At 33.0% G+C, this 14,508-nt stretch overlaps 1 protein-coding gene across 1 annotated transcript in view; it reads left to right on the forward strand.

The window, feature by feature from the left end:
- Positions 1–2,965, forward strand: part of LOC149781891 (segment polarity protein dishevelled homolog DVL-3-like) — a 114,817-nt gene extending 111,852 nt beyond the window's left edge. The window contains exon 18 of the mRNA XM_089936084.1: positions 1,840–2,965. Coding sequence (XP_089792210.1) covers positions 1,840–1,865 — 26 coding nt within the window. The 3' untranslated portion in view covers positions 1,866–2,965. The remainder of the gene's footprint in view (positions 1–1,839) is intronic.
- The last annotated feature ends 11,543 nt before the right edge of the window (positions 2,966–14,508 follow it).

Raw genomic sequence — 14,508 nt, forward strand, 5'->3', positions numbered from 1 at the left:
TATACCAAACGTAGCTGTCCCTGTTATAAAGGTTTTATTTCATGAGAGGCCAACCCTAAACTATATGTTTTACTATTTGAGGGGACACGCTGTTAAAGGCTTTCACTGCAGAAAATGTACAATAGGGCCTACAAAATCTGGATTGGGGTGGGGGTGGTTTACACAAAACAAGTGCAGTTCATTTATATGAGTACGGCTGATCTTAAAACACCTCCAAAAGCGGCCTGAGCACGTAACAATTAAAGATTTTACTCTGGCTGTTAACATGCTTGTCATATTGGAGTATTTCGCAGCTTCTATTTGATAATATCCACGATCAGCATTTTGCCCGATATAATCAATTATTGTGTGTGTGTGTTGCAATAGTTTTACATCGTATCTGCTCTGTTCTGGCTATTTTCCCGGGCATATATATATATATATATATATATATATATATATATATATATATATATATATATATATATATATGGATGTTATAAATGTCTTTGTCGGACAAGAGAATTGTCACGCCGGGTTGTTTGATTGATTGACATGTCTGAAGTCCTTTACACGGTGTTGCTAGTGACAAGCTACCAGTGACAGCCTGTCAACATACCTTTAACACGTCATACTTATGGAGACAGAAGGAAATATCAAAGCCGTTCCATGACAGCTCTATTTATTCTCCACATACTAATTTCATTATGTTGGTATGCTCTTTGCTTGCCTGCCCCGTCTCTCTCTCTCTCTCTCTCTCTCTCTCAGCCGAAGAAGCCACACGTTTTGCATAGTGATTGTGGGGTTATTAAAATAAAAAGATACACGTCGGCAAGGTGATTCGATTGTTTTATACAGAGCAGCATGCATAGAGAAATATTTAAATGTACTATTATCTGTCAGCACAGGATCTAACATTTGCAATAACGGGCCACTCATTTCTAAATGACAAACAAAACAGGGTATTGTTTACATGTGAGCGAAAAGTTGGTTTTAAATATATCTGCAAAAAGTTACTCTTAAATCATAATTGTCACCTACTCTGCGCTTCTGTCGGCTGTGTGTTGTTTGTACGAGAATTTAGGACAGACTCTTGTTAGCACACATCCGGAGTCTTTCTTTACACCATATACCCACATGCGCTGGCATACTATCTTGATTTTTTTATTATTCCGATTGTTGTTTTTTTTTAAATTAAAAACTAAATCTTTCGTGCGAGATAGCTTGCACCTTTTGTTTTCAGAAAAGAGAAATAAAACAATACATTTTTTGTCACGGCAATTTTAACGTGTTATTTGTAGAGAAACCGTTTTAGTCATGTCAATAAAACTCTTGTTTCCTTTTGTGTGATCGGGCCAGCATATTTCCATATCTCGATTGGAAATGTATAAGTCGTTCCTTGCCATGGATGTCAATAGAAGCATGTATGCTTACAAATGTCGTTTTAATACTTGTGTACAAAAACTAGCGTCTTGCATCCTACAGACGCAAGATAGTGTTGAATTCAGTTCCACTCCCACCCCTATCTTACCATGATAACGTATAATACTTTTGGTTTATAGCATTTAAGATAGCAACATTAATAATTTAATTCATTCTTTTTGATTATTTATTTATCATTTCTGGTAACAAATGAGGTGAAATATACGTATGTCATTTAATCTCTTTGTTACATGAAACGGTTGACTCGATTTTATTGTCTGAGCAAATGATCTAGTACATTTTTTGTTAAATGCTCCATTTATAAGTTGGGTTCTCCTGAAAGGCGAGTTTCATAACTGGATGACAGTTTGTATTTTTTGTGATCAATTTGGCCATATATTCATGCTGACGATTCTTTTTTTCTTCTTCTTTCTTCAGGTAACTACTTGATTGCTGACATCTAATGGAAATGAATGCAGATCAACATCTCATCTACATTTCTAAATTCTCATTGACAGCATTTTGTGTAAGATGAAGGTGCCGATGACTAAGGAATAATAAAAATAACAATAATAATAATAATAAAAAGAAAAATATCATTATTATCAATTAATTAATTCGTTTTTTTATATAAAAAAATATCATATAAAACTTAAGTTAGGAGTCATGTGTTGGATATTGTTGTAATCTTCTTGGTCACAAATTGTCTTGTACTTGAAATCGGGAACTTTCTAGCTTTTTTTGTTAATTATACCTCAAACATTTAATATTGTATTACTGTACTATGTGCTTCGTACCGTTGTGTGTGTGTGTGTGTGTGCGTGTGTTTGTGTGTGTGTGCGTGCGTGTGTGTTTGTGTGAATGTAGACATCAATAACTGTTATGACAGACTCGAGTTGTGCTTATGACTAGTTACGTGTTTCTTTAAAACATTAAAATATAATTACCTTTTCAAATTTTGATTGTATTTTAGCACTTCAATGCAATTAGAATCAGAACCTGATTCATGTAAAGGTATGAACTTTACTTGGTTATTTGGTGTCTGATTTTATATATATATATATTTCAACAATCACCTCCTTGTACCTTGTCCCAATGGTAATATTGCGAATCTCAACAGCCAGGAATTAAAGTACTAAGCGTGGTAGGATGTAATATGAAAGAAAATACGGAAAGATATATATATATATATATATATATATATATATATATATATATATATATATATATATATATATATACACACACACACACAACACAGACGCCGATAAATGTTTGCATATACATAAATAAATAGCACTTACTGCACTACAAGCTGCATATTCGAAGTGCATGTTAAATACAGCTGTATCTGACGCTGACATAACTTCCTTGATAAAGTTACGTATAGATATATAAACAATACCATGCTAACATTAATTAATTTTCCGTGCGAAACCGTCTATACACATTCAAGCATCATCCTCACTGCTATTGAATAGGATTTGATCTCAATTGGAATTTGTATTTTTGTTGTTATTCATCAGTTTTCTCCCCATAATTGTATTAAAGAGTTTGAACTCGAGTGGAATTCATATTTGTGTTGTTATTTATTTGTATTTTCCGACTGTTATTTAAAGAATTTGAACTCGAGTGGAAATCGTATTTAAACAATAGTGAGTAGGAGCGATCATCGGGCATGGACATTACGCGCATAAATTAAATTACGTAACGTTGTCATGGTGGTTTTATAAATATTTATGTAACGTTGTCAAGAAAGTTGGTATAAGCGTCATATACATCTGCGATGTATTAGGCACATGAAAAGGGCATACGTGCCGAAACGTGGTGTTTAATTATATGTGTACAGCAAGGGATCTTGAAAATCAATTAAAACATCTGTCAACTTTTGGCATATTTGGCTCACAGGAAGATGGATAATGGAGCTATTCTTTTCCTCTTAATTTTTAAATTAAAGGCATCCCTACATTTGTAGGATATTGAAACAAATGATGGTAAGTTTTCAAAAGGTACATTTTTTCTCTCTCATAAAGGATACACAAGTTAAATTTTCATACGTTTATTTGTATTTAGCTTAAAATAATTTATAATTTTAAAAAAAAAACAAGAAAGAAAAACAAAACTAAAGTTGTGCTCATAGACAGCTAACTGACGTATATTTCTTTCATACATAATCCTGGATGGAAGAGGGATACACGTGTTCCCACACAAGGTGTGTAGTTGTGTACGTTGCTACTTCGTCCGAGTTGTCGTGTATAAATTAAGAGTGACTTTATTTTGTGTATCTATTTTAAATCTATGCAAGGACACTGTACTCAATACTGCTTAGAAGGTTGATTAAACAAGAGGGAGATTGAAATAAAGATTTTCATAATATTTCCTCTCATAATGTTTCATCTTGTTCTTCCATATTTACTGTAACTTTGAAAAAGCTGGTCTCTTAAAGATGTGGTGGCTCAACGCTTTTTCTAAAGCATAGTACGTGATGCATATATGACATAGACAATACTTGAGTATCCATAACACATGTACTGAACCGTACAAACCTGCTAATTCATGTCTCTTGCACATGTACTGATCTGTACAACACGATAATGACTGTCTCTTCCACATGTGCTGATCTTTACTAACATGCAAATGACTGTCTCTTACACGTGTACAGATTTGCACAAACTTGCTAATGACTGTCTCTTACACATGTACTGATCTGTGCAAACATGCTAATGACCGTCTCTTACATGTGTACCGATTTGCACAAACGTGCTAATGACTGCCTCATACACGTGTACAGATTTACACAAACTTGCTAATGACTGTCTCTTACACATGTACTGATATGTACAAACATGCCAATTAGTATCTCTGTTTCATAAAAATAAGAGGCAATCACGCATTTAACAATATTTTTATGCAAAAAAGCGCAATTCAAATAATATTTTCAATGATCTAAACCACTTTATTTCGATGATAAACGCTCTTCACATTTCATTCAAGATTTGAGAAGAGATTTTATAACGAAACATTAAAATCGTTTTATGGGATGGATCTTTATAGAGTTTTAATGGCATTACTAACATGCAAATGACTCTTAAACGTATACAGATTTGCACAAACTTGCTAATGCCTGTCTCTTACACCTGTACCGATTTGCACAAACATGCTAATGACTGTCTCTTACACATGTGCAGATTTGCACAAACATGCTAATGACTGTCTCTTACACCTGTACCGATTTGCACAAACATGTTAATGAATGTCTTTTACACGTGTACAGATTTGCACAAACATGCTAATGACTGTCTCTTACACGTGTACAGATTTGCACAAACATGCTAATGCTGCCTCTTACACGTGTACAGATTTGCACAAACTTGCTAATGACTGTCTCTTACACATGTACTGATCTGTACAAACATGCCAATTATTATATCTGTTTCACAAAAATACGAGGCAATCACGCATTTAACAATATTTTTGATGCGAAAAAGCGCAATTCAAATGATAATATTCTTCAATGACCTAAACCACTTTATTTCGATGATAAACCGCTCTTTACATTTCATTTAAGATTTGAGAAGACATTTTATAACGAAACATTAAAATTGATTTTATGGGATGGATCTTGATAGAGTTTTAATGGCATTAATAACGGGGACTGGGTGGGGTGGATGGATGACAAGTTATGTGATATGAATAATGTATCGAGGGGATTGTATGGAATGAGAAGTTGACCAGTCTTTATCTCCACAGGTATGTCCGCCAATGTGTATAACTTATCGGCATGACATAATAATAGTATGCAGACCGAACACTTGTCCAAACAGTAAACAGCTTGTTTTGTTTTTCCACGACGAAACTTGGCTAAGATGACAGGTGTCAGATTTATCTTACAGAACATGATTTATTAACCCGTTCTATTGTTTTCTTATTTATTTAACTTTTGGAAATTCCTGCTGTCATCCTTAGTTATGAAATGTCATGTGACATGTATTCATACACAAATTTTTAATGAATGCCACTTGACATTGAATTTTGTCATTTTTTTAAAAATATTTATATACCAACACGTCCGTGGACTGTAATAAACATCGGTGCTGTCTTGCTCAATAATATGCAGAAAAGTCAACCAGATTAAACTTGACAGTAATTTTTGCAATTTTAAATCTCTTCTCATCAACGAGAACATGTTTGGACCACTGATATTCATGTTTTAAAAAATCCCAGGTCTATGGATCGTAATCGATGATATTTTGCACAATAATGTTCGTTAGGGTTACAATATTCATTCGGACTCCCGCCTTTAAATATGAACACATTAAGAATGTGTGTGTGTGTGTGTGTGTGTGTGTGTGTGTGTGTGTGCGTGAAAATAATTTAGGAGGGAGCTGATAATATGTACTAAGAGACTGACATGTGCAAGATTAGGTTGTTTGTATCTGCAACGTGCATAGAGGTGTAGTCATGGATCTAACATGAATGTCTGCAATAGGAAATGGGGCTTCTATCGTCGTGGCAAGTAGCAGAGTTCCGATGTAACTGCCCATATAGAAAAAAATTTATCGACAGTGAGATAAGCATTTTGCAAAAAGAAACGTATGATAAGAGTTACAAGTTGATAAGTGTTACAAGTTGATGAGAGTTACAAGATGATGGGAGTTACAAGTTGATAAGTGTTACTAATATATAAGGGTCACAAGCTGATAAGAGTTACATGTTGATAAGAGTTACAAGTTGATGAGAGTTACAAGTTGATAAGAGTTACAAGTTGATAAGAGTTACAAGTTGATGAGAGTTACAAGCTGATAAGTGTTACAAGTTGATGAGAGTTACAAGTTGATAAGTGTTACAATTTGATAAGTGTTACCAATATATAAGGGTCACAAGCTGATAAGAGTTACAAGTTGATGAGAGTTACAAGTTGATAAGTGTTACAAGTTGATGAGAGTTACAAGTTGATAAGTGTTGCAAGTTGATAAGAGTTACAAGTTGATGAGAGTTACAAGTTGATAAGTGTTACAAGTTGATAAGAATTACAAGTTGATGAGAGTTACAAGTTGATAAGTGTTACAAGTTGATGAGAGTTACAAGTTGATAAGTGTTACAAGTTGATGAGAATTACAAGTTGATGAGAGTTACAAGTTGATAAGTGTTACAAGTTGATGAGAGTTACAAGTTGATAAGTGTTACAAGGTGATAAGAGTTACACGTTGATGAGAGTTACAAGTTGATAAGTGTTACAAGTGGATGAGAGTTACAAGTTGATAAGTGTTACAAGTTGATGAGAGTTACAAGTTGATAAGTGTTGCAAGTTGATAAGAGTTACAAGTTGATGAGAGTTACAAGTTGATAAGTGTTACAAGTTGATAAGAATTACAAGTTGATGAGAGTTACAAGTTGATAAGTGTTACAAGTTGATGAGAGTTACAAGTTGATAAGTGTTACAAGTTGATGAGAATTACAAGTTGATGAGAGTTACAAGTTGATAAGTGTTACAAGTTGATGAGAGTTACAAGTTGATAAGTGTTACAAGGTGATAAGAGTTACACGTTGATGAGAGTTACAAGTTGATAAGTGTTACAAGTGGATGAGAGTTACAATTTGATAAGAGTTAGAAGTTAAAATGTTTAATCCAAATTGAAATAATGAAAGTGAAATAAGTCAAATTAATGAAATGCATACTGAAATGTTTATACATGTATCGATACAAATGAAGACTTCTTTAATCGAGGAGGTAACATAAAAACAAATTAGAAACATTTCACAAGCAGTAAAATACATGCTTCGACAAAAACATAGATATATGTGTACGTTCACACAAAACAAAATCAGAACGAAAGACGTATACATCCTTATAAGAAAATTTAACTGCAGTAACAGATGAGATTTGTATAAGCCATATTTAAAATCGGTTGAAAAAACTCTATTAGGCTTCATGATTAGACATGGAAGAATACCAAACCACAAAATCTAACGAGTTGAGTATAAAAAGTTTTACAACAAGCCACGCTTTCTACGTACGTTGATCACAGATAGGATTGATAACGTAACAAATCTGGACATAAACTAAGCGGAAGTGCAAAAAGAATATTTGACAGAATTTAATACTAAAGATATAAGTTATAAGAGAAAAAATTACATCAATCATGTTAGAATAACTAAAATTGAGGGAAAAACTGAAATGCCAACATTCTATTTGTACTTGGATAAGCTGGTCCTCATGATTACAAAGACGGTAGGTACCGTTAATTTTGGGACAAATATTGTCAAATTGATGGCATCAGAAATACATGGACATCAGTGGCAGAAATACAGCTGTACAAAATGCTCAAATATTGTCAAAAACCCAGGACATATACCAGAACGCAATGAACTAAGATTTAATCCAGATAACTCAGCTTAAAAATTTCCGACAAGTGTTTTGTTTTGTTGTTGCGAAATTGAAAAGCTATCGGGATCAATTTAAAGCTCCGTACCTTATTTATTCCGAAGTTAATAGTATAATTGGTGAAAGATTTTTTCCTTAAAAATCTAACCCTATGCAAAATACGAAACTGAAGAGCACCACGGAAATATGTGATGATGCGATTGGTACAATTGCAAAATTAATTTACAAAGAAGGATTTTACGTCTGTGTAATAAGTCTCCTTGTATGGAGTAGTTGTATCGATAATAGAGCAGTTCCTACATTCAGCTTCTATTATATTCAAAGCAAGAAAATTCGTTCCACATTTAGCCACACCACAGATTAATATGTTCAAGTAAAACTCCGTTGTGCTCCAAACCAATGACATTATTCATATATGCCTAAATAATACGTTTGAATGTTCACCCGAACAATATACATAAAATAAGAATACATTTTGTGAGCATCTGCATTAGTTCGATGATGGTTTTGAAACTGAATACATTGTTGACTCTCAGTTAATTTATGGCTACAGCATTCTAATATTTTATCGTGTGTATTTCTTCAGTCGAACCAGATTCCAGGTTATCATTGTACATTTTTAATACGCAATTATAATTTGTGTATGGCTGTATGCTTTTGTTTAATCATTAACTACTTGTCTCATTTAGAAACTCATGGAATAAAATATATTTGTCAAGACCTTCTGTTGTAAGAAAGAAGAGTTATGTTGCTTAGTTTTCAAGCTTACCGAGATTACTTTCTGCACCCGTTTTGTACAATACCAAAACACCAATCAAGTAATAGAGTAACGTATTTACCGAATGTTGTCGTGTTTACTATTAGTCATGTAACAATACTTGTAAGGGGCATATATTATATCACCCATCACCCATCACAAGCGCAAAGAATATGTACTTGTATTTTATATTAATATCAGAAAGTTGGTAAAATATTACAAAGTTTTGGTAAAATTGTGGAACATTGACAGCTTTTTATATAAAAATGTATTCAGCTATCAAAAACCGGAATGATAATTCTTGTTTCTACAAAGAACTGTAAATTTCAACAATGCAGATTGCAGCATACGTCATCTTTTTCCATCTTGGATTCTTCGTCGGGATTCGAACATGAAATCAGTAGAACATTTTCTTATTAGGACTTTTAAAAAATTATTCTTGGAATAGTTTTGGATTTGATTCTATATAACCGTAAGCTCATATTTTTTCATTTTTACAGAATTTTTCCAGGGAAATAAATTATTGTATTTTTTCAAAATTTGTTGTTTTCACTCTTTCTTGTGTTACTGTTTATTTGAGTCTAAACAAGTGACATACGAATAACATTTAAATTAGCATGACATTATTAACATGTCTGCAAATGTACCTGCTGTGATTGGAGAATACTGTAGTCTTCCAGTAATATTTTGAAAACATTTTCTCTATTCCGTTCTTCCAAGTTTGTGTCTCATAATACACCCTCCGCTCTCTTGGTTGCAATATTGTACAATGGTAGGTGTCGTATCTGCTCCTTCCTCGACTATTTGCAGAGTTTGTGCGAACTATATCAACGATTGTCTAACTGAACAATTTACATAAAAGCTAAAAGACATTTTCTGTCCCCATCAACCTGTTTACGTAATACTTAGATTCTGATACTTTTCCATACCAGCTGAGTAATACTAATATTATAGAGACCATGCCATCACTATTTGCCTGGGCCTGCTTTCTGGGGATCCCCCTCCCCAATCCGCCATCCCCTCAGTCTCATACTTTGTCTAAAATAACTCTAATAATTATAAAGTTATAAAGAATAGTTTAACGAATAACGAATGTTTTCGTGGTGTATTTGTAGATATATAAGGGCCGCAATACATTCAGTGCCCTGGGCCACTCAAGCCTTAATCCGGCCCTTTTATTTGTTATTATCAGATTTTAACACCCACCCATCTAGGGACAAGTTTTAACGAAGACAATACACTAGAAATGTTAGAAAGAAAGTGGTAAAGATCATCGGCTGCCATTTACATTCTGTCTACTCCTTTGCTATTGTACATTTAGTTGGAAACCATCTAGATAGCTACCTAATGGAGTAACTATTAACGATATTGTCTTGCAAGGTTCTGTTACAATCGAAGATTTAAGATCTTAGCCTTATGTGCCAAATAACACCTCCTATTAGAGACCACATCGTGGACTTTTTAGACTGCCCAGATATTAAATTAAGGAACACTTAAAGAAATTCACAAGCTTTAAAACACCTATGGAAAAGACTAGAAGGAGTTATTTATAATAACTTGGAAAAACCTTTCAGCGAAATAGAGGTATTCATACAAGGTGGACCCTGTTGTGCTGTTAACATTTTAGAACAAAATTAACGCTAGGCGGCAAACTACAAACTTCTTGCTTAGTCTGCAATAAAAACAAATGTTACATTATGCATATTGGACAAACCTGATAACTGAAACAATAACCAGAAAAGAGCGAAAATAAAAATGTGTACACAGTTTCCTTGATTTGCTTTTAGTAACAATATAATATATACAAATATTAAACCCTAAGGCTTGCATTGAAATGGATAAAACATATTTACTCAGGAATATGACCTTATTTATATGCCAGCTCTAACATTGTTTTCCACAGTCAGAACAACTCTCGAATTTTATTATGTCTAGAGTGTCTAAAAATAGAGTTATGTCAGTGGCATAATTCAAACAGGAACTAAAAATCCATAATTAACGGATGAGCATAATTACCATTTCTGGAATAAATAAAATATGCACAAGTACAATGAACTGTTAACTTCTAGTAATAAGAAAATAATGTGCTTGCTAGCGAGATTCGTTCGATGGAGCGTTTAAAATAAGAGATAGATTATTATTTCTATAGTAATGTATTTAAAAAGATTGTGTATAATTGTCAAGTTCCTTCCTTTCCAGGTTTTGACGAGTTTCATTTTGAGTTTCTGTTTAAATTTGACTACAGATTTAAATATGTAGTCTATAATCTACTCATGAACTAATGAACTGTTTTTCATATATGTCAAAACAGAAGCTCGTATTTCTCATCAAGTTCACAATATCTCGCCTGCGACACCACCTCAGGCCTTTTTTTTTGTACAAGTCCTGATTACAATGTTCATCGTCGATTCGAAAACCACAAGGAAACGTGTCATTCATATGTGATGTCTGTGTCAATACATAGCTGCATCACGACATACCAGAATAGACTGGGACACGACCTTATGTTTCAACTCGAGGCACGTCGTGACATACGAGTACAGTTTTTAGACATCGATAGAAATTTTACCAGACGCATTCGAAAGAGACGTTGGAATGCATTAGCGGCAAAATGTATATTATCCTTTATTCGGTCACAAAAGGAATTTATCTTTTATTCGATAACAAAAAATGTCAAAGCCGCCTCACAAGATAATAATAAGAACGCAAGAAAAAACCCACCCTCATAAAAACAAAAAACTAAAAACAAACATCAACAAACCAAACAAAACAATCAAACCAAACGAAAAACAAGATTGAAACAGGATACAGGTGGATGGAGTAAAAACCAAAAAATGCTTTATTACAAATTAAAACAAAGACACACAGATTCAAAATTAAGGAAAAAGTGAAATGGGAAGGGGGAAAGAAATGGTGGATAGAGAGAAACATACAGCATGTTTCATAAATATTACGGCAGCATAGCGGGTCCAAATGAAGCAGAAAAAACTCACATGAACGGAAATCACACACACGCACACGCACGCAAACACGCACGTACACACAGACGACGTATAAATGCTGATTTAGTGAAACTGTGTGAGAAGAAGAAACAGAAGATCAAGAAATTTAGCATTACAATAATAATAATAATAATAATAATAATTTCCAAGTGCTATCTTTTATAACTTTCCATTCGCATGGCACGAAGTTGAACATAAGTACAGTAGCTTTTGGATTATGTTATGGAGTTTGAGAACACGAGAATTAATCCGGTTTTTTATTGGAAAGGGCTGTTATATTCAGGCGGAATTCAACAATATACACGGTGGATGCCGTAAACATTATCTTGTACGTGCTGTACTAGAGTGTTGAGCTCCATACTCTGGCAAATTAAGTTGACCTTTATAATACAGGTCCAGCTATTTGGTTAGATAAATACTGCTATTCGCTTTATACTCCAGAGTCTAGATGTATGTGTAAATTACAAAGTTTAAATGCATTTAAATCACAGTACACGTGCTACGATCTAAAACAATTCGAGTAGTGAACATTTTTATACAATACGTCCCATTTATGTAGTCAGTGTCGTTTGCTGGCCAGATGTCAAAAAGGTTTAAAACTTTATAAAACTTTCGAAATTATATAACACCACAAGAAAGTGCTTTAAATATGATCACCAATACAGTGTTTTATTTACAACACATTGAGTGATGTTATCGAAGTAAGTAAGATAATTACTGTGTGTAAGTAAGTAAAAGTTTGTACATTTATAGCCAAACACAGCTACTTTATTTTTGTATGTTTATTTTATCGGCTAAGTCTGAACGTAATGTAATAATAAAATAAATAGTCTTAACATTTGTAAAGATTGATTCTCTGCAAAATATATGAGAATGATACTTAAAATGTCATCTGTATTCCATTCAAGTGTTAACTTATTTTATTACAATTTTTTCAGTTCAGTCAAGTGTTACAATATTTTTTACAATCAAGTGTTACAATAAGTTTAGTACAATAAAGTGTTACAATGAGTTTAGTACAATCAAGTGTGTGTTATAATAATTATATTACAACCAAGTTTTATAACAATTTTATTACCGGCAAGTTTTATAACATTACTTTAGAAACAACTTCTCTTGTTGAAATTATTTGAAAACGGCAACATAATCTGTTGTCGAAAAGAAACAAACAAAAATAGAAAGAATTCAGAATTAGGGCATATTGAAGACGAAACGCTAGAACGAATATTAAATAAGTTAGAAATAAAAAGAAAGTAATAATAAAGGAACATGTGTGTCATTTTGGGGATAAATGAAGTACCATCTATGCTCACTCGTAAGTACGGTACAACCGCAAACAATTTTGTTTCTTATACTGATTACTCGAAACAAACTGCATAGACCCAAATCTACCGGCACAGTATACGACAGAAGATCTGAGTAAGTGTTGTTTACAGCTGGAGTCGACTTCTATAGAGGCAAGTACGGACGATAAAAAAAAAAATGTTACAATTAAAATATCCCGGGTAAAAAGAGGAAAAGGAAAGTGACAAACCGTGTTGGTATCTTAGCATGCATCTAGCCATGGTGCTCTTCACGTGTCTGACAACAAATTGCATTTCAAGATGTGCTAATCCACTTCACAGACTATCTGAATGGGTATCCACTTCAAAGACTATCTGAATGGGTATCCACTTCAAAGACTATCTGAATGGGTATCCACTTTACAATCTGAATGATAATAATAATAATAATAATAATAATAATAATAATTATTATTATTATTATTATTATTATTATTATTATTATTATTATTATTATAATAAAGACTTTATTTAGAGAAGGTAAGTCAATTAGTTAGAGAACTAATCTACCTTGAGGCCTTTTATCTTTTATGTACAATATATACAGTATATACAACATGATGTGAAGAATCTGGCTTGACATAAATAATTGAGTGATTTTAAAAGTCAAAGTATCAAGCATGGAATACATGCACAGGCATCCGTGAACACATAAACATATATAAAATAACAAATATCATCCTGCATTGAAAAATTAAACTGTAAAAAACGTTGCGAAATTACAGAAAAACAGGCGGTAGCCTATTTATTGTACTAGAACTGTTCAATAGTCTAAAGATTTCATCCATTTGAGACATTGATTATGAAAAGAAGAAATGCTAGGAGCCTGCCTTATGTCACGGGGAATGTTGTTCCATACCAGTGGACCAGTATGTTGAAAACGTTTTTTTTTTAAAAAAAAAACAATTCCTTCTTTGGTATAATGTAATTTTTACTTCTTATGGGCCTTAAATTTGGAGTACCATCAGCATCTCTTTGGTGAAAGATATTGCTTAGATAGGTAGGAATGGCTTTTCTGTATACTTTATACATCAATTTGGCCTTTCTAAGAAATATTCTTTAATGTATTGTTAAAATTTTTATATTATTCATTGCATCCTGAAAATTGTCTATACACTGATTTAGAATTAAATAGAAAACCTTCTTTTAAAGTCCTAAAAGTGTTGTTATGTTTGAATTAGAGGTATTACCCCAAATAGCATTACAGTAGTCCAAATATGGCTGAATAGAACGTTTATAAAAGATGACCTTATACTGAAGAGGAATGTATGTTTTGATTTTCCTCAGTATCCAAAGATAAGAATTAACCAGTTTTGAAACGTGTTTAATGTGAATAGACCAAGTAAGATTGTTACGTACGAGTAAACCAAGAATTTTATCACGAGAGGTCATATTAAGGCTCACATTGTCGAAAATAAACTGGAGTGTGTCGTTATCTCGCCTTGCTCATTTTTGTAGCGTGAATGAGTATACATTTCAGAAATACGTAGGATGAAGAGTATGCAGGCTGCATACACGATACATGCTGTGAAAACGTTGTAATACCATCAATGCAAAGAACATAATGATTATTTTTCAAGCGTAGAATGAATTTACAAATCTTCTGATGGTAAAGTTTAG

Source organism: Sinohyriopsis cumingii, chromosome 15 (assembly GCF_028554795.1).
Source record: "Sinohyriopsis cumingii isolate HCF-2022 chromosome 15, ASM2855479v2, whole genome shotgun sequence".
Taxonomy (NCBI): domain Eukaryota; kingdom Metazoa; phylum Mollusca; class Bivalvia; order Unionida; family Unionidae; genus Sinohyriopsis; species Sinohyriopsis cumingii.